At 45.4% G+C, this 26,215-nt stretch overlaps 1 protein-coding gene across 2 annotated transcripts in view; it reads left to right on the top strand.

Moving 5' to 3' along the window:
- The window catches only part of PLD1 (phospholipase D1), a 62,415-nt gene that overhangs the window by 24,527 nt on the left and 11,673 nt on the right, over window positions 1-26,215 (top strand). The window contains exons 7-21 of one of the 2 annotated variants that reach the window (XM_032697690.1): window positions 2,207-2,265; window positions 2,789-2,881; window positions 5,349-5,501; window positions 6,247-6,396; window positions 7,231-7,314; window positions 9,041-9,122; window positions 11,310-11,420; window positions 12,722-12,928; window positions 13,793-14,009; window positions 14,933-15,046; window positions 17,085-17,213; window positions 17,557-17,675; window positions 17,830-17,943; window positions 23,230-23,340; window positions 24,013-24,101. In XM_032697690.1, the coding sequence (XP_032553581.1) occupies window positions 2,207-2,265; window positions 2,789-2,881; window positions 5,349-5,501; window positions 6,247-6,396; window positions 7,231-7,314; window positions 9,041-9,122; window positions 11,310-11,420; window positions 12,722-12,928; window positions 13,793-14,009; window positions 14,933-15,046; window positions 17,085-17,213; window positions 17,557-17,675; window positions 17,830-17,943; window positions 23,230-23,340; window positions 24,013-24,101 (1,832 nt within the window). The remainder of the gene's footprint in view (window positions 1-2,206; window positions 2,266-2,788; window positions 2,882-5,348; window positions 5,502-6,246; window positions 6,397-7,230; window positions 7,315-9,040; window positions 9,123-11,309; window positions 11,421-12,721; window positions 12,929-13,792; window positions 14,010-14,932; window positions 15,047-17,084; window positions 17,214-17,556; window positions 17,676-17,829; window positions 17,944-23,229; window positions 23,341-24,012; window positions 24,102-26,215) is intronic. The other variant, XM_032697691.1, reaches the window with a different exon arrangement.

Raw genomic sequence — 26,215 nt, 5'->3', positions numbered from 1 at the left:
GCCTGTCCTTCTGCAGCTGATCACTCCCGTCTGCTTTTCTTATTTTACTTTTTATTGCTACAACAATGTCATTGAAGCTGCGTTCTCTGGGCCTTTATCTCATACTTAAAACATTCTGCTGCGGATCGCTCTGAAACCAGAGTGGGATTCCAGCTCCCCAGGGAGGCAGCTGGGCAGCACAGGAATTCCAGTGTGACGGAGATGAAAGTGCCTGGGCTGCTCTGCCTGCCTCTCTCAGTCCCTCTGTGAATGACGAGCACCTCGGATGAAAGGCTCTGTAACAGTAAAAATAGCTAATGCAGCAATAATAATAACAATAAATCATTCGATCAGATATTTCGCACTGCACTGAGGAATTTTCCTTCTAACTGGAGGAATTTATTGAAGGGTTTATTTTACAAACCAGCGCTTGATCAACGTGTTGGATGGGCTCCTGTAACCATCATTGCTGTTCCAAAGACTCCTTGGCTGCAGAGGAGGTTGCTGCGCTGCCAGACAATCTCTCTTTCTTTTTTATGTGGTGGTAGTTCTGTTTCTGCAAGTAATTTTTCCTCCTGGTTTTCCTTTTTGCTTCTTTTATTTCTCTGCATGCAGTGCTCCTCAAATTGCTGCCAGTTTTCTGGTCCCAGCCAGCGTTTTCAAAGGGTTTTGACATTCATTTGCTTTTTTTGTGCATGTGCCCACTGTGAGAGATGTCTGGGTTTCTGATTTGCCTGGTGGGGAATGCCAGCCATTTTCTGAAGAAGTTAAGATGGGATCCAGGCAAAGAAGTGGCCTGAGACTTCACTTGGGACCTCTGATAAGACCTTGTAGAGTACACTGGGTTTTCAGGTGCTTCCCACCCTGGTCTGAGCGTCACTGCAGAAACAGCTGAAACGTTCATAGGTCAGACCTGGTACTTTTCCAGAACATGTAGATAGAGCAGAGATAGCAAGATGGTTAGTAAAAGCATGGAATAACTTGTTCTAACCATTTTCTGAAAACAGACTGAAATGACCCCAAAATCAGGGCATTAAATTTGCCTCTACAGAATAGATGTTACTTTATGTCCTTGAGATACTCAGAGGAAAGTGATAGTGTCTTTTGTTCTTCTCCACGACCTTATTGATATGAGAAGTTTGGGAAGGTCCCAGGAGCAGCAGAGCATGAGGAGATGGAAGGATCTTCTGTCCTACTGTGGTTAGAGGGTTCCCTCTGGCTTTATTGCCTGGCTAAAGGGACAGTGACACCTGCCCTCACCCTACCCTGAGCACCACTCTGCACTTGGACAACTTTATGTGATAATAAATTAAAAGTTCCTGGGTGCAGACAAGCTTCTGCCACGCAAGGCTGCTCCTGCCCAAGCCCTTTCCTGCACAGGACACCCGGGGCAGGTGTTTGTTCCTGCTAATGGGGCCCAGGGCTAATAACCAGCAGACTGCCAGGAATGTCCTGCTGTGCCAAGAAAAGCCTGCTCAGTCGAAATGGCCCAGTGTCCTATTTTTAGAGGTGAATGTAATCATGCTGTGCTTTCTCACCGGCTTTGCTCGCTGTTATGTTCCTCTACCATTCCTGCTGAAGCAGGAGAACCACGAGGAGGCAGGTTGCTTGTCTTTGGGATTTGATCTTGCTTTCCTCCTGACCTAATGTGGCTTTCCTGTGGATTTTTGGCTCCTGGAGCCAGATGGGCAGTGGTGTGTGTGCAACACTGAGTGGGAGCAACTGTTTTGGAGGATGCTTATGGGCTGAGGGGCTGAACCCCCATGTGGTGTGTGTCCATAGGGTAGGAGAATCAAAGGGAATAGGGTGCTCCCAGACCTGGGGACATGTCCTCATTCTCTTTCCAGTCTTTCTGTGATGGTCACTGGAGGGAGGAGAGGATTCAGGCAACCAGCCAATATCACATAGACCCCCAAAACAGTGTCAGACTTGAGTCCTGAGTTCAGCCAGTGATCCGGAAGGGAGGATACGAGTAGGTCCCTATAATACATTTGAGCTTGATTGTCGTGGTTGCCTGAAGTGTATTCTCCAAAGCACATCCAAAATAGACAAACTGAAAACCCAACCACTACTTTTCTTGGTCTTCTTGAAGATGCTTAGGCAGTGGTGGGTAACTTCTGCTCAGGATCTTGTAGGTTCTGTCTTTATGACAAGTGACTTCAATGAAGCAAAGTATTTTGTGGATTTCAAAGTTTGAAGGATGGGGGAATCTCTTTCTCTTTCCCAGATGGAGTTTGTTGGAGTAAGCCAGCTGTCATTCATCCACGACCTGGGACCAAAGGGCATGTGAGTTGTGAGCTGTGTCTTTGTGAGTTATGATTCACTAAGAGCATGGCTTTATAAATAAATACTGTTCACATTAATAGCTTTCCTTTCTCACCAGTAACTGACTGGAGAATATTTTGTCATCCAGATAGAAAAATTTATTACTGTTCAGACAGAAATGGTACGATTTGGGGAAATAGTTTTGAGAGCAGGCTGCTTTGCGAGACATGGGTTGGCTTACAGGGTTTCTCCCCTTCCCTCTCTGCAGCCTGTTGAGCCCCTTGTTTTTCTGCTTCCTGTGCCATAAACCAGCGCCCTGCATTTCTAAAATCTCCTTTATTTCCTTCTGGGGGGTATTATTTTTGCCCTTTGTCCAGCTTTCAGGTCATAGCACAGAGGCTGCTTGGGCGCGGCTGGAGGTGGCAGAAGCCATCCCTGGGCACAGAGGCGGGGGGGAGTTCAGCAAGCACCCTCCACCCAAAAACCCCCCTGCAGCTCCAGGTGAACCGTGTCACCCACCCTGACCCTGTTTCTGTCCTCACAGAGAAGGATTCATCATGAAACGCTCCGGGGGCCACCGCATTCCTGGCCTGAACTGCTGCGGCCAGGGGAGGATGTGCTACCGCTGGTCCAAGAGGTACTGCTGGGGTGGTGAAGGTGGGGCTGCCACGTGCTCCTCGGGCACACAGAAATGCTCATTTGTCTTTTTCTGCAACAAAATCCCTGAGGGAGATTCTCACTTTTTTATAAAAACCACAGATTTTCAGGCTGAAAGGGTCTGTAGGGTGTTCCCCCCCTCACACTCCTGTGTGGTGGGTTTTTTCTTCTGCTTTGGAGTTCACAGAAGGGTCATGTTACTCCGGAGGAAAAGTGGGGTTTCTTACAGCCTCAAGCTGGCAGAAATGGCAATAACCCCCCAGTCTGTTCCCAGCTTTCCCTGCTGTGGGAGCACCGGTGGCTCCATGCCTTCTGAAGGGGATGTGGCTGGTGACACTGCCCTGGGCATATTCCAGCTTTGTTTTCTGAGCTTTCCTTCCTCAGTGTACAAAATGAAAATCAATGAATTGAAACACTCTCTGGACCAGTGCAGAGCAGCATTAAATCAGACGTGACCTGCAGCAGTAAGGAGCTGTTCGGTGCAATTAACCTTGGCATTAAATATGTTCCCTCTTCCTTATTACTGCAGGTAGTTAAATCCCAGTGTTTTCATGGGAGTTTTTACAAGCCGTGCTGTTCCCATGTCCCTTCCTGCTGCAGACAGACAAAACTTATTGTCCCCATCCCTTTACCTTCTGTGTTAGGTCTTGGTATTGCCTGGGGCCACGACACAGGGAGACATATGCTGGGGGGGAGTATGTGTGTTACCAACTACCCAAAAAATACAGGGAACATTTCCTGGAGCATGACCTTCCCCTGCAAGTCTTCCCTTTTGAAAATCCGGATAGCCCATACCTGCCTTACAGCAACAGTTTCTTGGTCAATAGAGCTTCCCCAAGCATTACCTACCTTTGGATTTTAGCATCACCCATAGACTGTCATTAGTTTTATCTTCAGTAATTCTCTTTTCCAACAAAACCTCTCTGCATTCTTGTGAAGAAACGGTCCTATTTCTTCATAGTCTTTCCAAGATTTCTTAATGTAATTTTACAGATCTCTATAGTGAGTGCATAAGGAGATAAAGATGTGACTTTCCTTCAGGTCGAATTGCTAAATTGTCACCAATTCTTTTTCTCTTTTATGGAGGAAAAAAAGCCTTTTCCTCTTGATACTCCTTAGTTAACTCATCTCTGTGTTATGCAGAGCTCAGGCTTTAGGGGGGACAGTAGCACATCCATCTCCAATGGATCTTCATTTTCCTTTAGAGCCTAAAAATGGGGTGGGAAAAGTGTTTGAGTGGGATTGTGTACACAGTATCACAAGAGGGACACCAAATTCCCATCATGGCCCATGGGGACTGACATCTTATGCATCAATAATGAAGCAACTAACAGTAATATTTCCCAGAAAGGGTTATTTAAATGAAGGATTTTAGGACATGGAGGCGGACAATAGGGTGATGCTGTGAAAGGGCACGGGTAGGATTTCTTGGGCTTGTAGAGCTGCCTGGGGAAAAACAGAAAGGGGAGTGCTTGGAAATGTACTCTGTGGGGTGTTTAAGAGTGGAACTATGGGTCAGATAGGGAGGGCAGGTATTTTACCACCAAATGAGAAGTGATGCCGGGTAACTTTCAGAGCCCTGAAAGAAAGAAAAAATTATGGGATCTGGAAGTAGATGGGCTTGAGGCTGTTACTAAAGATACAAGAACGAACAGATTTTTGCAGTGTTTTGTGTTGCTTTGTGTATTTCTGAGTGTGCAGAAGAATGAGGCGAAGCGCTGGTGATGGAGACCTGTGTGGGACAGAGGGGGCTGGTTACCCCAGCTACGCCACAGGGGGAGAAAAAATTAGAAATGCCATTCACAGTAAAAAATGTGTTTTTTCCAGAGTTGCCTTCAGGCTACAGTATTTATGTAAAACCTGCCGGTCATCTCTCCTCTTGTGTTTCTAACAGGGTGCCTGTTGCTTGGCAATGAAAGCTTTCCAAAATGCCTCGTTCATATATTTTGATAGGAGTGAAAGTGATCCTAGCATCAGAATTAATGTTAGAAATGTCAAATAACTCCCGTACAGTATGCAAACTGAATTAAAATCTGGGATGGAAACATCCTTGTTGCACCTTGCCTGGTGCTGGGAGGTTTATAAACAGGGAGTTTCTTATGGGTTTTGTTAAACAAGCAAACCTGTATTTTCAAAGACTCTGTAAAAGGGAGTTGTGTAAATAACTCTAAAAGTCTTACACTGAATTCAAACTCATTACACAAGTTCATAAAATAGACACTTTTCTGCTCAAGAAAATCATCCCTGGTCTAGCCCCTGAGAAGAAATTTTACCATTTAGTTAGGAGTATGTTTATTTAGGGAATGTTTTCCTTTCCTTGATAAATGATTTGGCCTTGTTTTGATGGAAGCACTTTCCCCTTTTATTATTAGCTTTTTTTATGACTTATGTTTTGACAACTGGCACGGCCGTGAACTCCAGGTGACGTGGTTGCTGTGCCCGTACAGGTGGCTGGTGGTGAAGGACTCGTTCCTGCTGTACATGAAGCCCGACTCGGGGGCCATTTCCTTTGTCCTGCTGGTCGATAAGGAGTTCAACATCAAGATAGGCCAGAAGGAAACAGAAACTAAATATGGGTTGCAGATTGACAATCTCTCTAGGTAAGAAAACAGGCTTTGTTTAGCTCCTCTTAGTCTGCTTTTGCTTTCTTGAGGAGGAATCGATGTTCCTCTGCAGGAGGGATTAACAAGGCGCTGGGCTGATGGTGCAGCTCCGCTTCCCGCAGGGCTGGGGCTGGGCTGCTGCTGCTGGTGTGCTCAGACCTGTGGGGATTTGGCCTGTAATGCTGATCATTTCCAATATCTTAATGAGGTGTTTGGAGCCTCAGCTGCTGTTTGTCCATCCCTGTGGTTATTGCTGGGGCCTGAGGGCATGGTGCACGTTAAGTTTTGCAGCCTCGTTTGGCAGCAACTGCTTAGGTAATTTTCTAGGTGCTCTGTTCCTTTTATGCTGCAAGCAGGGATGTTTTCTTCTGCATCCCAATGAGGTATTACCCAAAAGCCATGCCAGTTGGGATAAAGAGATATTAAATATTTTTATGTTAGCGCACAGTGTAAATTCATCTCTTAAAAAATACAACATTAGCTGGCTCCAGCTCCAAAGCTGATGCTATTAATTTAAATCTGGGTATTTTATGCTTGGCAGTGCCTTACTGTTAGTCACTCGGAACAGCTCAGTGCTGTGTATTCTTTTGCAAGCAAAACAGCAAAGCAAAGCCCATACTTTTTGCTTAAATAAAGCATGACTGATGCAGATGCATTTACCAACACGGATAGACGGCGAGGAGCAGCCCAATTAAGCACGAGTGGCTCCAGCATCCTGCCCTGCGCCTCCTCTGTTTTACAGGTCGCTGATTTTGAAGTGCAACAGCTACAGACATGCCCAGTGGTGGAGGCAGGGCATAGACGAGTTCGTTCGGAAGCACGGCAAGGACTTCCTCACGGAGCATCGCTTCGGCTCGTACGCAGCTGTGCAGGAGAACACGCTGGCCAAGTGGTGAGGAGCGCGGCGAGGCTGTGGGAGGCTCAGTGCTGTGGGTGCTGTCACCTGCTGGCATCACCCCAGCTCTGATGGGCAGAGCTGGCAGCCTTTGGTAGCTCTGGAGACTGATAGTAACTAGAGAAGTTGCAAAAAAATTAGGTTTTCTCCACCAGGAAGGAAATAGCAGGGCTGGTGACAGGATCGCTTTGCTTCTGTTCACGTCACAGCTAAGAGCATTTTGTAACGTTAAAGTTTCACTGGAATTTGAACAGGTTTGGTATTTGTCATTATAAGGATAAAGGGAATAAAAGAGAATCAACAAATGCAAATTTGGGTATAGTCAGAGGGTGACTGGGCATTGTGCACGCAGCAGTCCTGTGAGTAATCCTTCTGTCTGCAGTGCAACCTGATTGCACTAAGGCATGCCCAGAAGCACCTCAAAAGCTGGATTCTAGCTGGAAGCAAATCCTTATGGTGCTTTTACTGCAGCTTCTGCCTTGCAGCAACCACTGACCGAGTAGTTTCTGTAAATCAGAGAAAACACCACCCCACCATCCTTTCCTGAGTGACAAACCTGTCTTGAACCTCGAGCAAAATCCAGAAATATTCTGTGTGGTTGGCAGAAGTGCCAAGTGGCACTTAATAACCTCTTATTTGTGCTGTTTCACCAAGCTACTAACAGCAGCACTGAATTCTCCCTGCGTGTTGTCCTGATTCTTGATACTTGTGTTTGCTTTTGAGAAGAGAATGTAAACAGCACCGACACAGAACCTCATCTCTCTTCAACCGTGTACTTTGATTAACGAAGGGGAGGAAACGTAAACCTTCACGCTGTGTTTCCCTTTGCAGGTATGTAAATGCGAAGTGGTACTTTGAGGACGTCGCCAATGCCATGGAAGCTGCTAAGGAGGAGATTTTCATCACAGATTGGTGGTTCGTACTCGCATACTTGGGTGTTGACCAGCTGTCTGTCTCGGGGCGTTGCCGACAATGCAGCACTGTTCGGGGGCCCTACAGTATGGCAGCGAGCCGTGTGGCCAGATGGTTTGGCAGCACACCCAAACCTCTCCTTGTGTTGCATTCAAAGGCCTTTTCAGGAGGGTTGGCAGCAAAAGCGCATGCTTCACATCAACAGCTTGGTTGTCTCCTTCCATGGAAATGCCTCAAATTGCGTGGAGGCACCACCTGAATTGCATATGTTGCCATGTGAGGTGCTCGTCGGGAGGGTAAATCGCTGCAGACCCGAGGGGCGCACGTGGCTTTCAGTGTACGAGGGAACAGGGATGCTCAAACACCTCCAGCAGTGCTCTTGCCATGGGATCCTCCTTTCAGCTCCTCGCTGTCTTGGGAAGCCTCATGCCAACAATGAGAGCATCCTGTGGGGCTGTGATTTTGGTCTGCTCTTAAATGATTAAGATAATGGGTGAGGGGAGTTTTGTTGCCCTTTCTGAGCTGTGTGGCTGCCAAAGGACCTGGTTCTGCCCACTACTTAACCAGTGATTCAATGTGTTTAGGCAGTGCTCTGGTTCCTGTTTGAGGCAGGACAGGGTGTTCTCACAGCCTCTGGCAGAGTTTCCTGGCTGAGTACTGGTTGTGACTGCCCATGTCTTGCCTTTGTGGAGGTTAATCTGCCTGAGCCAGCCTGGACCATGGGGATGGGAGGATCCCAAGACATGACTCAGATGTCCCCTTCACCTTGGGCATATCTCTGTGCTTATCTTTCTCCATCTGTAAAATGAACTTCTTGCCACTTATCCACTGCCTCTAGGAACTGGGAGAATTAGTTCTTAGGCGGAAATTATTATAAGAAATCTACATATGATGTTAGCATTTACTGGGATAAATCTTTTTCCTGCCATGACCACAATTAAACCCAATGCTCCTGGATCCCCACATGCAACATCAAGTGGCAATTCAAAAGCATCTGATTTCAGACCCATTGTCTTTTACTTAGTGTTTTATTCAGACCATTGTTAATGTACCACGGAATTCCAAAACTTATCTGAAACTTAGAGTATAAGATAAAAGTGCTGTTGTCAGAAGCATGTTTTTAGGATGTAGCAATATGCTTTGTTTAAGCAGAAGTTCCCATGCTTGATACAAAAGTAAAGGAATGAAATTCTGTCACCTTGCTCTGCAGGAGTTAGATGAGATTGCTTGATTATTTCTTGTAATCCTTAAAGCTATCAATCAATAAAATGTCCTGTTGAGAGATCCTTTGCTTTGTCTTTAGGCAGCAAGGAAAATTCAGTACAAATCTGTGCTGCTCAGATAGCCCAAGTACCAGGCAAACTGAAATCCCACTCTTATTTATTTTTTATATCTGCACATTTCTTTCAAATCTACCTTGGGGTTTTCTTTTGTTGCATCCTTCTTTCATAGATAGAGTCCAAATTTCCCTGTTTACACATCACTGTTAAACTTGGTCTTGTGGGTTGTTAAATACTAAGATGAATGTGCTGGACACGTCCCCTGCCTTCTGTAATGCTCTATTATTAAAGAACAAAGAGAATTGGAGAATGCATCACTCTGGGACATGAGCCTTCACATCCACTTTATTTAAACTTTGATTTCTTTGCTTCCCAAGTTGATTATTTAGGCCAGTGCTTTGTTTGCAAGCTACATATGCTATGTTTTTTCCACTCATTTATCTTCTTAGGCTGAGCCCAGAAATCTTCATGAAACGACCGGTTGTGGAAGGAAATCGCTGGCGGCTGGACTGCATCCTCAAGAGGAAGGCAGTAAGTGAGCTCCAGCTGCAACCCTCACCCTGTGCAGAGCCCTGTGCACCCACCCAGTTACAGGGTCATACTGGGACTGCAGTGTTTGCACTGTTTAGTTTGGTAGAGACGAGAGTTAAAGTTGGCCAAGCCTCATATCAGATGGCCTCGGAAAACTACGTGTTTTGATTTGCACCCCCATTTGGGTTTGGAAGAGCTTGGAGGCAGAAGGGTAGATCCTTCAAACTTCAGTGGCTTCAGACTGAAGGAGTGTGAGCACAGGTTACCCAAAGAAACTGTCCAATCCTTGGAAGTGTTCAAGGCTAGGTTGGACAGGGCTTGGAGCAACCTCGTCTAGTGGAAAGTGTCCCTGTACATGGCAGGGGATTGGAACTAAGCGTTCTTTAAGGTCCTTTCCAACCCAGGTCATTCTATGATTCTGTGATCCTCTGATTGCCCCAAGTTTGGGTCACTTCAACCTTGCATTATGACTGCCCAGTTCCTGGTGGGGCCAAAGACCTGTTGCTGTCTCGTGCTCTCCATGTGATATATGTAATTTAGAAGTAAAGGAAAGGCTGAGAACTTTGTGGTGTGTTTATGAGTGTGGGCTGTAACTTGACTGATAATAACACCGGTGCTCAAAAGAGTTTGTCCCATGTGATCAGTGAGTCAGAAGGTAAAGCATGGCTGGGAAATCTCTTGAACTCTTGCTGTAGTAGAAGGGCAGGAGTCCATATGGACATGGACTTTAACTTTGAATGACTTTAAACTAAAAGAGAGCAGGTTTAGATTAGGTATTATTAAGAAATTCTTCACTGTGAGGGTGATGAAGCCCTGGAACAGGTTGTCCAGAGAAGTTGTGGGTGCCCCATCCCTGGAAGTGTTAAAGGCCAGGCTGAATGGGACTTAAACAACTTGATCTAGGCAGTGGGAACAAGATAGTCTTTAAGTTCCCTTCCAACCCAAACCATTCTATAATTCTGTGACATGCTGAAATAGTCTTTGACTCCTTCCCTTTGCAAACTATTTGTCATCACAGTCGTCACCCCTCCACATACCTGCAAAAATAAGAGTTCTTTGTGTCTGACTGTTGTTGACTTGGAAGTAGTCTTATTTTCTGGCAAATGAAACCTGGCCACAGAATATGCTCACTCAATGGAAGAATTTGCCTTTGTCATGCGTTTTCCTATGGACATTAATACCTTGTAAGAGTGAGGAGTGTTTTAAGGTCAGTTCCTGGAAATGCTTGCTCTGTCACGTGTGATATTTCCTTGACTCGACAGGGCAGTCAGCAAGCAGGTGTTGAGGTGTAAGGCTGTCCTTTCTGTGTGCTCAGTGCTGACTGGGACTTCCCTGGGTGCAGTGGGTAGCAGAATGTCATCCACAGTTTAGGGACTGCCTAAGCTCTCAGTAGCTGCTTTATGGTAATAGGAACTTAGAAGGCTGTGGAATGTTTAGGTCCCAAGTTTATGTTTGGGTCAAAACTTTGGTCAAACTCCAGTACAGATTTTTAATCCATGCTGATTTGTGGCAAGTGAAGGTGTCTCAATGTGTGACCAGTATTTTCCAAGATTTGGGGTGTACTTGGCACCTTTGAAGGTGTTTTAACAGTGTTCTTAGAAACCCTCCCACAGATACCATGCTGGTCACAAAAAGCACCATCTTTTTAGCGCTGCTCATTGTATTCCAGGAGCTTGTTTACCTCTACCAGCAGAAAGAACTTCTTTGCTGGTTTTGAGTTGGCAGCATCCCCTTTAGGTGAGGGATGTCCATATGACCACATGGGTCTTGTCATCCTGCAGAGACAGTTAACTGTGAGCAAACCTCAGGGCAACACGAGGCAGCAGAACACTGAACTTCAGGTGTACAGCATGATTATACAGGGAGTGAATCATGTTTGCAAAATCACCTCAAAGGATGTGTAAAAGTAGCTACTGTAGGAATGACCTGTTGGTGAACTTTGTCATAGCTCAGCTCTTCACACACAAACCGAGCCCTCCTCAGGGAGCTGAAGAGCTTTCCCGAGCAGTGCAGGTCCTTCCAGGCTGTGGGGTCACCATGGTGGGTCTGAAAGGGCATAGTCAAGAGCAGGTAACATCAGTCTGCATTTCCATCATCCTTGCTGCCTCTCAGCTTTTCCTCGCTTTGGAAATGAACTGTATCCATTGATGTCCCTATGTAGCATGTATTCCTTTTTATTTCTGACAGCAACAAGGAGTGAGAATTTTTGTTATGCTGTACAAAGAGGTGGAGCTTGCCCTAGGGATCAACAGTGAATACAGCAAGCGGACGCTCATGCACCTCCATCCAAACATCAAGGTAAGTGCACAGTGCTGTAAGGAGGATGTTTGCATTTACTTGTTCCTGATGGCTAGTGCTGACCCTGTGTATTTGGGTGTGAACTGGAAGGGTGTTTCCCACCATTACAGTGGGAATAGTCTTGAGAAGACATGCGCGTGTAGTGACTACAACTTAATTTCTATAGATTTTAGTGGAACATAAAATTGCTTAGTTTATATTTGCCAAAGCAACTATTTGTCTAATTCACAAGAAACATATTTCATGTGACAAGTTAATGGGGTTACATCAGATGGAAAATTACACTTTGAGAATGTTGCCTCATTTCAGCATTTCTCTTCAAACATGAATGATGAGAGTCAACACTGGATATGTTAATGTTTCCATCACAGATGAACAGCATTGCACTGTCCTGTGCTGTTACGCTGCTGTTTTGGCACCAAGCAGAAAATGAGCTGTGGCAGTCAAACCAGTGGATAAGGCTAGATCCAATCTCTTAAAATTAGAGACATATACATCTTAAAGAGCAATAAGGTATATATTATGCTGGAAAAACTGATTTATTGTCACTTGATCAGTTGTCACAGTGAAGGGAAGGATCTGTTTACCATCATCTTTCCAGCAAGACCAGAAGGTCTAACTGGAAGATACACTCTAGCTATATATAAGATACATTCTAGGTTTTGGGAGCAACCAGGTGGAAATCCTATAGCTTTTTTTCCAGGAAGCTGGTCCAGTGGCTCTAACATAAAAAAATAAAACTATATGCTGTATGCTCAGATATAGGAATTTCTGTGCCATAAACACATGTCAGAAAGAATCTCATAAAAAAATGGCAAACAACTTGCCGATTTTAAATGGGGAAAAAAACCCCAGCCAACTTCTCATTTCACTTGTGTGGTGGCAACAACCAAAGAAGTGACTCAGATCACCAATATGTTGTTTTCTTTTAGAGCAGGCTCTGTGTTTGAAAGCTCAGCTATTACAGCTCTACTGAAAGCGTGGTTTGTTGAAAGTTTCCTTGACTATGGTCCTCTTATGAAACTGTTGTCGTAGGTGTGACCTATCCCAACATCAGTAACCCTTGCTGCTCAGGAAGACCTGTGTTGTGGGGAAGCACCTGCCTGCCAGTATGGCAGACCCAGCCAGTGGGGAATTGAGTAGCTTCAGTAATCAAACAGTCTGTGTGAATGCACCCACTAACAACTCCAGTGTTCCCCCGTTACCCCGAGCAGCCGAAAAAAAAAGGCTGGACAGCTCTCTGCCGGGAGGGATTTAAATGTGTCAGTGATGCTGAGCTGGAGTGCTGGTTTTCTCTGCAGGTGATGAGACACCCAGACCACGTGTCCTCCTCCGTGTACCTCTGGGCCCACCACGAGAAGCTGGTCATCGTGGACCAGTCGGTGGCGTTTGTGGGCGGCATCGACCTGGCATACGGCCGATGGGACGACGATGAGCACCGTCTGACCGATGTGGGCAGCGTGAAGCGAATGACGGCCGTGAAGTCGGTGTCAACGGCCAACCTGGCAGTAAGTGGCCACGGTCAGCACCTGTGCCCAGAGAGGTTGTGCAGGTGTGCACTGGGGCTGAACAGGCAGTGTCCCCTTCTGAGCACGGGGTTGGATTCGGGAGGTTCAGAGACAAATAGTGGTCAGAAGGAGGGGAGTATCTGAGCACTGAATGACTCTCCAAGGCTGGATGCTGACCAGCCCTTGTTAGGGCACGGAGATAGACAGCTGGATTCCCTGCTGCAGCTTGGAGCAGCATTCACAATTTGAAGTCTGTGTTCTTAGAATCACAGAATCTTAGAATGTTTTTGGTTGGAAGGGACCTTAAAGATCACGTAGAGTCAACCCCCTCCCATGGGGCAGGGACACCTTCCACTAAACCACGTTGCTTGAAGCCCCATCCACCCTGGCTTTGAACACTTCCAGGAATATGGGGTATCTACAACCTCTCTGGGCAGCATTTCTTTTCTTAATAAAACTTAGCTAGAAATGCACATTAAGCACTCACAGAGTACTATAAATTCTCAATACTCGCACCTTCAGCAGCTGCCTTGTTTGCTGAGCTTTCTGCTAAGCTGGGTCTGTATGCAAGGTCTGTATGCAACCTATCTCTAAAAATTTGAGAGGTTTAGGTTGAAGAGAATTTGAAGGGGAGTAATAATTCAGAGTAAATTTATGGAATCAAATGCTGCTAGTATTACCAGGTTTTCCTGTTGAGTGCCTCCTCAGTACAGGTTCTCCCCAAAAAGCCTGCCACCAAGGTGTGTCTGTCACAGAGCAAAATTTGTCTCATGGTTGTTTCTGAGCGTTGATAAGCACGAGAATCTGTAGTTAAAGGTCAACCTGTCTGAGCATCACCTACAGCCATGTCTTCTGTCTCTTAAGTCTGCAGCGGAGTTGTCTGAACATGTCCCACTGCAGCCTCAAACTCTGTCCCCAGAAAGCCACTTGTTCGAGAGAAACACTGATGATGCCCCAGACACGTCAAAAATGAAAGGAGTAGGAAAATCCAGAAAGTTTTCAAGGTTCAGTATTTACAAGCATCTCCACAAACATGGCATGCACCATGCTGACAGCGTCAGCAGCATCGACAGTGACTCAAGTAAGTGATGATGTTCAACTAAACAATGTATATAAAGCGTGTGTGGAGGTGGGTGGGTGGGTGTATGTGCACATTCACATGATTTCTAGGGTAATGTGTTTTTCTTAAGGAAGGAAAGTTGATGAGTTTCTAAACCATCAGAATATTGGCTGCGTATAGAAATTTGTGTCACTGCAAAATACATGGGAAAAGTTTTATGTGGATTTTTTATTTAGCAATTGTCATGAGCCATCAGATGACATGATACATGATTCTTAATGTTTATATTGTTGGAAAGTGTTTGTTTCTGCAAGAGAAAATTGAATCTTTAATTTTTCAGCTTGCATTTATTATTGCAAGCTAAACAGTTTCTCAGTGGGGTTATCCCCCCTCACATAGGCTAGTGTTAACCTAGGTTTAAATCAGTTCATTTAAATGGTAATATTCCCAATTTACCTACTTACTTGAGAGGAGAGACTATTCAACAGTTGAATACTGAAATGCAGCTTTTAATTCTCCAATTAAAAATAACTTCAGTGCTAAAATTACAAAGATCAGCTTGACATTTGTTCCAGCATGGAGTCCTTCCTGAAAAAGTCCTCAGCTCCTGAAGCTGTATGTTGCTCACAGTGGGAATTTACTGGAACTCCCATCCCTCCCTGCAGATCTTACTCCTGCCTCTGGCTGGAGGAAGGCTTGCTGGAGTGTTGGCTGCAGCCAGCTCAGGACACAGCCATGGCTTTGTACTTCATTACATCTGTTTGGTTTAAAACCAGCTGAGTCTTGAATTTGGTCTTTTGCTTGTTGGTCACTTGTAGCTCCAGCAAAGTGATGTCTCATTTGAGCTCCTGCCTTGCCAGGTGTCCTCCGACAGGAGCAGGCACCAGGGTAGCAGAAGTGGACTTGTGTTTTTGCTGTGAATAGAGCATCTTGACTTTCTGCAGGTATCCCTAGCCCCACTAGAAGTCAACCGAATATAATCCAGAGTCTAAGGCCCCACCTGAAAATGTTCCATCACCACAGTGAATCCAAACAGGGGCTCGCTGAGCCTCGGGAGGGTAAGTGGAGGAAGGCAGATCCCTTCAGGCTTTAGCTGCTGTTTAGTTTTGCATTATAACTATGGTGAGAGTTAGGTTGGGTGCCAGGATCAGCCTTTGCTGCTTGTTGTTCTCCCAGCATCCTTATCCCTCCTCTGCAGGCATCCTAGCAGAAGAGCCTTCTCCAGAAACTACAAGTACTGCAGCATAAATAAGTAATAATCAAAAAACCCAAACCAAAACAACAACAAACCCAAATCCAAACAAAAACCCAACCAAATAAACAAACAAAAAATTTGCAGTAATAGCAGCAGGGAATGGTTGAGGAAATAGCTCTGATATATGATGATTTCAGCAGCTCTCATTCTGCAGAGGAAAGGGCTTGTTACTGGAACTGGGAACTTCTGCATTGGATATTCTAAAAGTAAGCCTGATGCAGGAAGACATGCAAACAGAGAGAGGAAACAGCAGAGTGGCTGCTGTCAGACCTATGCTCCGACAAAGACTTGGGTTCCTTCTTTTGCCCCTAACTAAAATCAAGGAAAGCACACTCAGTTGAGATGGGAGTTGGATGGTTGTGAGCACTGAGCTGGTCCCATCTCCGGATGGGTGTTGGAAGGCCCTGTTCCAAATGTGGTACTTCACCGAGACACCTGAGTTCTGGTACAGATTGAGGAGCAGTTCTTCAATATCTTCCTCCTTCAAATGCCTTCCTCTCTGGCATTTATTGCCAATTATGATATATTGGTTACAAAGCAGTGGCAGGTAACCAGGGCTTTCCATTGCTTCATGGCAGTGATGTGCAGTCTCCCCTGTGGTCACTCGTGCTCACTCATGAGTCTCTGTACAGTCATCGGAGCTCGGCACATGGAGTGTGTGTTGGCCGGATGGTGTATCCCACCCAGTCCCACTCGAGCATGTTGAGTCAGCAATTCCCCAGCTCCACCTGGACTCTCACTAGAAGCTCAAGCTCCCCAGGGCAGCTGTGGTGCATACCTGCTGCATGGCATTTTTGGCATGGCTTGGCTCAGCTCGGCTCAGTGGGGTCACAGCAGCGCTGGCAGGGCTTGCTTTGTGTAACCCAGTCTTGTGCTGCTGCCAGTGTATATTTTGTTGAGTGTTGAAAGGTTTTTTTTTTGTGCTAAGGGGTTCTATGGTTTGTTTGTTTTATGGTTGCCTGGTGATGTGGTCAGGTTAATGTGCTCCTGGCATGTTGTTATAAAATTACTGCACTGGTATTTGGTACTGTAGGTGAAGGCTGCTCTCAGGGTCAGGAGATAATACCAGCTAACTTTTTATGGTCTAGGCCAACATTTTTGGGTTTTAAAAGAGTGAGGAAAAAGAGTTTACTGCATAAAAATATGTCCTTTGTAAAAGGGATCCTGTTAGGAGGGAGTATCCCTGCTTACAAAATTTTAGACCATTTTTAATCATGGTGAATTTTGGAACCTGGGATCCATTTGTTCGACATGTAAATTTGTATCAAAAGATGACATTTTTATTTGGAAAAAAGCAAAATAAAACAGAGAAAACCCACAATACTTAATGAGGGAACATGGACATCTCATTCTAGTTAATAAAGACTAGTTCTGTTAGAGGAGATACACCCTGCTAGAGAGGCAAAGTAATAAATCCTCTAGCAGAGAAGGTGGAATTAGTTCATTAGTATTTTAAAATATATTTAGTAGATTATATGAATGATGTGGATTCTGCCAGATGGGAATATCTAGGTGTCATAAGACTGGAGAAAGACAAATGATTATAGGGTGATTTTTTTGTCCAGTGTATAAAGAATTCAGCATCTGCTTTTTGTTTCTGTAACAGACACTCATATATATAACCTGTTCTGGTTGTATAACAAATATTAAAATAGGGAAGAAAAATATTAATATGCATCCATTGAAAGCAACAGGAAGACTAGGGAGAAATCAGCTTCAGCTGCCTGGGACTGGCAGGTCCCACCAGTGCTGTTCTGCGGTGGTGAGTCTCTCACCAACTGTGTGTGAGGGTCAGCCGTGACTTTGGAACATGTCTTTGTTTTTTTGTTTGCCTGGGACAGATAAAGGATCCATCCGCAGCCTGAAGACAGGTGTTGGTGAACTGCTTGGGGAAACCAGGTTCTGGCATGGAAAAGACTATTGCAACTTTGTCTTTAAAGACTGGGTTCAACTCGACAAGCCTTTTGCTGGTAAGTGCCTTTGCACCCTGGAAGTCTTTTTACTTGGCATTCCCCCAAACTCCCTTTCATATCTTTTCAATCTCAAACCATATTTTTTGTGCTTCTAAGCCAGAGGTAATGAGGCTGGTTTGGTTTGGCTGCCAGGAAGAAGCAGCAAAACTCACTTTGAGAGGTTCTAGGGCCAGTTATGAAGTTATGGTCCATGCCCGTGGATGCAGGTGACTGCATAAGTCACCTGCCTGGCTCTCGGTGCTGTGTCCCAGAAACTTTAGTTAGAGGAAGGGGATACTGTGATTTTCCACATTCCTGCCCTTTGTCTGAAGAAGTTGAAATGTGCTTTCCTTTCCTGTAGACTTCATTGACAGATACACCACCCCAAGGATGCCCTGGCACGACATCTCCTCCGTGGTGCACGGCAAAGCTGCTCGTGACGTCGCCCGGCATTTCATCCAGCGCTGGAACTTCACCAAGGTGGGATGTGGGCATCACTGTTGGGGGCATGGAGATAAACACAGCCCTGCATCATCCACATACCCTCTGTAGGCATGCATTTTATTTCTTTATGTTATTGTGATAAGTTGCAATCTCTTCAAGGATTTTTTTATCTGTTTTTTCCCCTGCTCAGATTATGAAGCCCAAATATCGATCCCTGTCCTACCCATTCCTGTTGCCAAAATCTCAGCAAACTGCTAATGAGTTGAAGTATCAGGTGCCTGATGCTGTTCCTGCCACAGTCCAGGTGGGTGTTGATAGTCTCCTGCTCATATACTCTTGTGAGAGCTTGTTCTGCATCATCCTAGAAGGAAGTGTTGATTCCTGACAGACCCTCTGCAAAACTTGAATTATAAAATGCAAAACTCTTATTTCATTTAACTCACAGATTAGGTGCTCAGATCCTCAATTACAATAAAATAATGCAACTCCTTCAGTAGAGAAGCATTAATTTATACCTCCACCTTTGAGATAAGAGGACTAAGCTGTATGCAGTACTCAAGTTGTGGAAACACCATGACTTCATATAGCTGTGTAGTTTTCTGGTTTGTTTTCTGCTGCTCTTCATCTAGCACCTAACATTTGTTTTTTATGATTTGGGAAGGCCTGATGGGTTGAGGTTACTGAGTCACTGAGTGTTTATCTCAGATCTTAGAGCAGTATACCAGACCCTGAGGCCTCACTGAGATGGGCAGTGGTCAGCAAGAGCCCAGCATTAAGTGGAGTCTTGGGGCTGTTGTTTTCTGCCTTGAACTTCATCTGCATTTTATTAGGCAGCCAGGCAACCCTGTGGATCCTGTGCAGTTCCACACAGTCAGCCCACAGTCTCATTTGTGACAATCATCCTCACAGTCAGAATTGCCAAGATACCTCTATTTAAAACCCAGTTACCTCTATTGGGTGCATGTATTAAATACTCCTGCTACGAACTTGTTGAAGAGTACAAAGTCAAAATAGTTATGCTGAAGCAGCAAAACCATTGTGTGGATAAAAGATGTATGAAGTAAGAGTAGTTAGACCAAAACCAGGAAAAATGCATGCTTTTGCTCTTTGTAAGGAGTGGTCTGCCCAGAAAACAGCAACATTTGGGAAAGTTTAGTGAAATAAGATGCTTTTTTCTGGGTTTGTGGGTTGCCAGGGCATTGTCTGCTCCTCCCTGCATGGCCAGCACAGGGATCTTGTTTCAGGAGTCTGGGGTGTTTTACATCAGCCTCCAAAGCAATGCTTGCAGCTTGTTGGGAAATAGCCTCGTTCAGGAATCAGTGTGCTTCCTTGTGGCTGTAAATGCCTCCCTGGCTGTGTTTGTGACACCAGCTTCTTGGGAAATTTTGTTCTCATGGAAGTGATGGGGCTTGTGTCCCCTGAGCACATTCTAACCACAAGATAAGCTGCAACTTTTAAATCATGGGATTTGCTGTAGCAAAAAGTTAAGCTCTGCTGATTACAGAACTGGAAGCAGTTCTCAAAGGAGAAATTAGACTGAGAACAACATAGATTCAACTTCCCTTCAGTCCATACTGCAGAGCTGCTGGCTCAGGGCATCAGCCCATGGGAGAGGAGGATGAAGCTCAAATGATGACTGTGGAATGCCCCAGCTGCTGGTGCTGAGTGATGGGGGAGCTGTTGGAAAACTAGCCTGGCCAGCACATTTCTGGGGCATTGCAAATAACTGATACATCCAGGAAATGAGGGGCTGTTCTCAGTGATGCCATAAACAGCAAAAAAGGAGCAGGTTTGTCTTGTAAATTATTCATTTGAAGCTACCTTGCTCATTGCTAATTTATGTCAAATTGCAGCTTTTAGAGATCTGTCAGAGTAGCCCAGCCCTGCATGTAGCCAGATAAATAAAACTAGATGATATTAGGGTGAAAACATGTTGTCCTGCTATGTACCAGCCTTCCTGGTATGAGGGAAAACTGGTGGGGAAGAGCACTTGGAGCACCAAGCCCCATGGAAGCAGTGAGGGGGGCTTATCTGCCCTGCCTGGCTGTAGGTCCCCAGGCTGCTTGCAGCTGGGTTATGGTTTCTGGGTGACCTCCTCGAGCTCAGAGGCAGGGATTTGCATGAAATTTTGACTGTCTGCTCCATAATGCCCACACTGGCCTGGTTTCCATCAGTCCCCAGATGAACATCCCTGAAGTTGCGCTGTGGGACCATGAGTGACTCAGGCTCTCCTCCAGATGGAGGTTTCAGATTTGGTTGATGCAGTAGGTGGGGAGACAGGACACCTGCAGCCTGGATCTGAACTCCCCTTCCCAGTTGCCTTCCTCTGGAGCTTTCAGGGTGTGCATCAAGGCACCCTTGTGTGGCTTCTTTCCTCTGGTCATGGGAATATCAACCTCTTGCCTGTCCTTTATTAGTTTCACAGCTGAGGGTTGTAGGTGCTCACATCTCCTTTCACTGGTACAGTCCAGTGCAGAAATAAGCAGATATCCTAAAATCTTTCACCAGCTTTTTAATCCAGAAAAACTAGAGCAATATTGTTCCTATTCTGATATTATATCCTGTGACTGGCCAACAACCAAACTCATATTATCTTCATTTTGATGCTGTATAGGGACTTTATAGGCAGAAGTTACTGCCCTAAGGTAAAATCCATCATCCCAGGACTGTCCTTGGCTGTGGGGTGATTGAGGAAAGCCTGGCTGCTGTGTTTCTTGTTTCTGAGCCTTGTTTGCAAATCTGTCTTCAATTGTGGGCAGATCAGAGGAAGGGAGAACACAAAAGATCCATGGGGACTGCAACGTTGCTGCAAGCCTGAACCACTGACCTGTCAGCAACAGATTCCAACCTCGTTGTACCATCTGGTTTTGCTCTCCTTTGTCAGAGGAGAGGAGCAGGATATTTGGAGGGTGGGGATAGCAGGAGCAGCACTGACAAGGGCTTTCCCCTAGGCAGGGAGGATGAATGCAGTGTGCGTGGGAAAGGCTGTGGAGGTACAGTCTGGGAAGGAAGAAAAGGAGTCAGAAATGGTCTCTCATCTTTTTTCATTTGAACTTCTGGGCTTTGCTAGCAACAGCAATGTGCTTTTTGCAAGAGTACATTGATTCTTGCAGGAGTCAAATAGCCATTTGCCAGAGGCAGTGCCAGGTTTTTTTCCATCTCTCTATTTCCACTCCAGAGTTTGCAGTTATCTGCCAAAGCCAGCGTTGCAAAAGATGTGACGTGGTGAGGCAACATCATCCCGTTCCTGATGGAAATGCAATGAAAATTTAATGCTCTGGCAGCAGCTAACGCCCTTACCTCTTTGAAGTCTGTGTGAGAGCTCAGATTGTTTGGGGTTTAAGCACTAGCCCTCAGCAAACATCGCATTTATTATCCCTGTATCAGTTAGAGAAGTTAAAGGGATGACAAGCTATTGAGAGGCTTAAGGGAGGGGAGGGGAGGGGAGAGGCAGGAGCATAAAGACGCCAGCTCTGGATGGGAGGTGCTCTGCTGGGCAGTGTGAGGCCTTTTCTCCCTAGGAGATAGGTTGGGTTTGAACTAGCTCACTTTAAATACTTTGACAGGGAAGGGGAGATGCCCAAAAGTGTGAGATGGAACATCAGTGGTATGGGAAGACCTGTTTAAGAAACTTTCCAGGTGTGTGTATGTGTCTGTGAGTGCCACAGCTTTGGTTCTTGGGATGCATGCTGCACCCATGCAATGCTACTGTTGGTGGTCTTGTCCTGCCACCTCCTCACCTGCCCTATGGCTGCAGACCTTTTAAAATTATTAAAAATAGCTTTGAAGTCCAAGCTGGAACACTTTACACCCATTCTGCTGTCCCAGCCAGCACCTTCTGACACCTCTTCTTCCCTCCACGCATGGATTTGAGGTTGCACCTGACATAAGCTTTTTGAGTGATGCTGTGCCAGCTTTTTGGAATGAGCCATGACATTGTTTTGGGATGAGGCAGAGGGATGATGGCTCTGTAACAGCAGGCAGCCTGGGGTGGGGAGGAGTGAAGAGGAAGGCAGGGAAGGGCAGGTGGATGATGTGCTGGGAAGCCATGGTGCTGGAAAGGAGTGCTCCCTCCTGTTGGCCAAGAGAGCAGTCAAATAGGAGAGTTGCAGGGTCTGTTTTTCAGTGACCTCTGGGAGAAAACTCCTTCTGTCCAGGTGAAGGAGTTAGCTCAGGAGTCGTGTGCTCCTTAACAGCAGTGCCCATCAGTGCCACTTCCAGAGGTGCTCCGGAGACAAGAGGATTGATTTGGTTCAGGAAAGCAGCACCTGGACCAAAGGGCCAAATCCTTACCTGCTGATTCTTACTGGTAATTAATTAGCCCTTGAGAGTCATCAGCCATGCCACGGCCAGCAGAGCTCAGGGACAGGGTATCAGGGATGTTGGGGGAACAGAGGGAGTAACATGGAGCTGGACACAGAGAATTAGAAGAAATCCATGGGAGGGATTTCCAAGGAAAGAAGTGGTTGATCCCCCCATGTGGTTGATCCCAAGAGATCAGGATTTTGCGTGTTCTAACACACACATTTCACAGATCCTCAGCGCTTGGATCTTGTCCTGTCTGGGACTGGCCCCAAGTGCTGGTATAATGGCTGTATTGAGATATTTTTAAGGCTATTGTTTCTATGGTTTTGTCTTGACAATGTTTAAAGACAGAGGCTAATCATGAGTAATTGTTTCCCCCAAGCACATACTCTGCCAACACTTAATTAAAAACTACATTTCCATCTAGGAAGACATCACTTGGGGCATAGTGTGGCTTCCTCTTGACTCAAAGTTCAGGAGGAGGAGGTGCCACAGCATGTCTTGCTGGGGGGAACAGAATGCTGGTCACTGTGGGGCTTGCTCAGCCTGGCATAGAGCACGAACAAAGGTTGTTTCTCATATTGGTTTGGCTCTCTTGCACAAAAACTGCAGGAGGGAGGGGTAGAACATGCCCAGGGCATTTTGCAGGATCCACTTTAAAAGTGGATTTCCAGTAAAAACTAATAAATGAATGTGGGCAGCTGAACTGTAAATTTTAAAAGTCATATAATCACAAATGGGTTGGCTTGTGCAAGAATTTGGCAGAAGAAACAAATGATCTGGAGTGCTGAGGACAAAGATACACGGCCTGTGTTATCAGACTGAGTGTACAATTGTGTACAGGCTGTTTGTGGGAAAAACACACTGACCCAGCTGGAGGCCAGCTTTGAAGTGCTGGGCAGGAGGTCACTGATGGGATGTGCACACCTAAAGCTTGGAAATTCAGGTTGTTTTAAAAGCAGTTTATCATAAGCCCTTAAGCAAGAACAAAATTTCATTGTGCTGCTTCTGTTGCATCTGGACGTGCTCAGGTGGGAGAGAGCAGGAACACAGCAACAGAACAGGGCACTGATGTCTTTAATCAAAAGATTAAGCATTAATACAATTTTTGAATGTTCTTTCTCCTGATTACAAATGCAGCACGAATGTTGCATGTATTACCTTATTTAGTGAAATTTAGTGAACACTACCAGGGCAGAGCATTGCCTCTCGAGTAATTCAGCTCCTGTGCTGTGTTGCTGTTCTGGGTAGGCTGAGCTGAAGGTGTTATTCTCTTGCTCTCCAGGTGATCCGCTCTGCTGCTGACTGGTCAGCTGGCATCAAATACCACGAGGAGTCCATCCACAAAGCCTACATCAGCGTGATAGAGAACAGCAAGCACTACATCTACATAGAAGTGAGTGGCAGTGGAGGAAAGCAGGAGGGTCCTGATCCTCTGGGCATGGCTTGCCTCCATCAGGAGGGTCATTCTACTTCTTGAGGTTTGGTCTTAATTTTTTATGAATTTAGAGAGCTCCATCAACTTCAGTGGTCTTCAGCCCAAATTGATGGGTTTTACCCTGACAGCCTTCTGACCAGGAGGTGGAAAAAATAGACCTCTCCTTTATAAGGCTATTTACAAAATTGCCAGCAGCTTTCATGGCCTGTGCAATAGTCTTCCTGTCTCCTCTGTGGCTTTGCAGTGTCCCCTGTGCATGCCCAAACCTCCTACTCACAGGGCTGCTCTTCATCCATTCAGCCTTCAGCTGCAGGAATCTCTTGTGTCAGAGTGACACTCAGTGCTGGCTGAATGGAGATGCTTATTCTCTTCTTTTATTTTTTTTTTTTAGCCTCTTTTTAGGTTGCTCTTTACATGAACTTTCTAAGGAGTGTGATTAATAAGGACCAATTCATTCCTTAAACAAGCACAGACACACATATCATTTAATCATAATTAAAAAAAGCCTCCACTCCAATGGCACACAAACCCAGCTATCTTTAGTTGCTCTTGGTCTGAAACAAAGCTTGCAAGTATTTTTGGTTGGTTGCTGGCAGCATCTGACAGTAGCTTTGCTTGCTTTTCCTGCAGAACCAGTTTTTTATTAGCTGTGCTGATGACAAAGTTGTCTGGAACAAGATCGGCGATGCGATTGCTCAGAGGATTCTTAAAGCTCACAGGTAACCTGTTCTTAACAAGGCAGTGGAAGTCTTCCAGATGCATTTCCATAGTGTGGTGCAAAATAACACCTTAATGGACACAGCTGTACAATAGCTGTGCCAGTGCAGAACTGATGCAGTCGAACATCTGCTTGCGTTCACAGCGGTGAAACTCCTTAGTGGTTTCTTTGCAGCCAGAAAGTGGTTTTCTGGACTTAGCCTGATGCAAATGTATTTTTAACTATGGAACTTGTTTAAAGTCAAGTCCTTTAAGCTCTGGTTCAGTGACACCTTTGCTTCACAGCCAACCTGCCTTCAACTGGGTGGTCAGGCAAGTGAATGAGTGGGAACGGTGAACTGGGATTTGTGGTTTATTTAAATCATCTATAGAGAGGATTGGCTTCAAATGGGAGAAGCAAAGACATTTTGAGGATTTGACTGCAGGGTTCAGCTATTGTTTGAATAACTCTTTCTAGTACATGCTAGAGGGTGTTCACAACCTCCAGCCATTGCAAGGGGACCATCATTTGTTCCTGAATGGATCAAATCCAACCACATTTTAGGCACTCTTTTTGCTTCAGCACACCTGAACCTGTGATAACATTAATGCCACAAGTAGTAGCTTGTCTTCACTTTGATCCTAGGCAGCCATGCTTAAGGTTGCTCCCCTAGAGTCTCTCTTTTATATTTTGTGGTCTAAAACTGTACCCTGATCTTGCTGGGCTGATATACAGAAAACTTCCTAAATTTCTTCCTTTCATCTCTCTTGTGCTTTTTCACCATGCACAAAGGAAGATACTTCTTGCACGAATTATTTTTTCCATATTGTAGTTGTCCAGAGCTTTGAAGGGGCTGTTTTCCCAGATGTGCTCTCTCCAGGGTCACAGAAATTTTGCTTTTTTGGCACTTGAGCATGGAAATTCCTTACTTGGGTAAAGGCACCCAACCTGATAGAGTCAGCCACTGGGGCGTGGGAGGTATCTGCAAGGTCTCTGAAGCTCCTACGAGCCAGGCTTTGTTTGGAGGCACTATGGAAAGAGGAGCACTATTCTAACTGGGAGGGCCCGGGTGTTATCTGCTGTGCCATTAACAACAAGGGTGGAGTTTCCTGTGATCCGTGTGAGCTGCAATTCATAGCCCAAATTAATTGAAATTAGCTAAGGATGAAAATATGGGATGGATTTTCTCACCCAGGGTAAATGAGGAGTGGTGCCAGTGCTGCTGAAAATGGTGTTGCTGGTGTTTGCATTGCAACCTCAAGGCTCTCAGGCAGCTGGACATGGCATCTTAGAGCACCTTCCAGTGCCTAAAGGAGCTGCAGGAGAGCTGGAGAGGGACTTCAGACAAGGGCATGTGTGATAGGACAAGGGGAAATGGCTTTAAGTGAAAAAGGGCAGGGTTAGATTGGATATTGGGAAGAAATTCTATACTGTGAGAGTGGTGAGGTGCTGGCACAGGTTGCCCAGAGAATGTGTCCCTGCCCATGGCAGGGGAGTTGAGACTAGATGAGCTTTAAGGTCCCTTCCACCCAAACCATTCTAGGATTCGATGATCTCTGTGCTGATCAGCATTCCCCTGGGAAGCCACTCTGGATTACCTTTCCTGCCTTTGGGGAACTTTGCATCAGTTGCCTGCTATTAGCAATGCTGCTGAGGTAGCAGCAAATTCTCTGAGTAATCTGTTAAGATTTTCCTGTTATATAAAGTTTATGTAATGGGTGTCATTCTGTCCGGATACTAAAAAGTCTAACACAGATTCTTCAGTGACCCATTTCCAGATGTGGTGCTCACTTCTGTATTACTCCAATTTTATGCCAGTACTCGAATTTTATGCCAGCTTAATGTTGGTGATTCCTCACTGAATATAAGTTCAAATTCTTCACGCTCCAGAGTGCTTGGCATTGCCTAAGATTAGAAGTAAATTCAGACCTAAATGGTTTGTATCATAATGCTCATGTTCCAAACTGCCCCAGGAAAACAGCGTAGGTGACACACAGATGTTTAACTGTAAATTAAAGTCTCTAGTGAAGCCTGTATACTTCTCACTCTTCTAGACTAAATATTTTTTACTGATGTTATTAATAATGTTCTTTTCTTGGTTTCCTCTTTTTTTCATGGGTGGCTCTCTAACCAGTT

Source organism: Chiroxiphia lanceolata, chromosome 10 (genome assembly GCF_009829145.1).
Source record: "Chiroxiphia lanceolata isolate bChiLan1 chromosome 10, bChiLan1.pri, whole genome shotgun sequence".
NCBI classification, from domain to species: domain Eukaryota; kingdom Metazoa; phylum Chordata; class Aves; order Passeriformes; family Pipridae; genus Chiroxiphia; species Chiroxiphia lanceolata.
The sequence above is the reverse complement of the archived record's forward strand: the minus strand, read 5'-3'. Positions and strand labels throughout refer to the sequence as shown.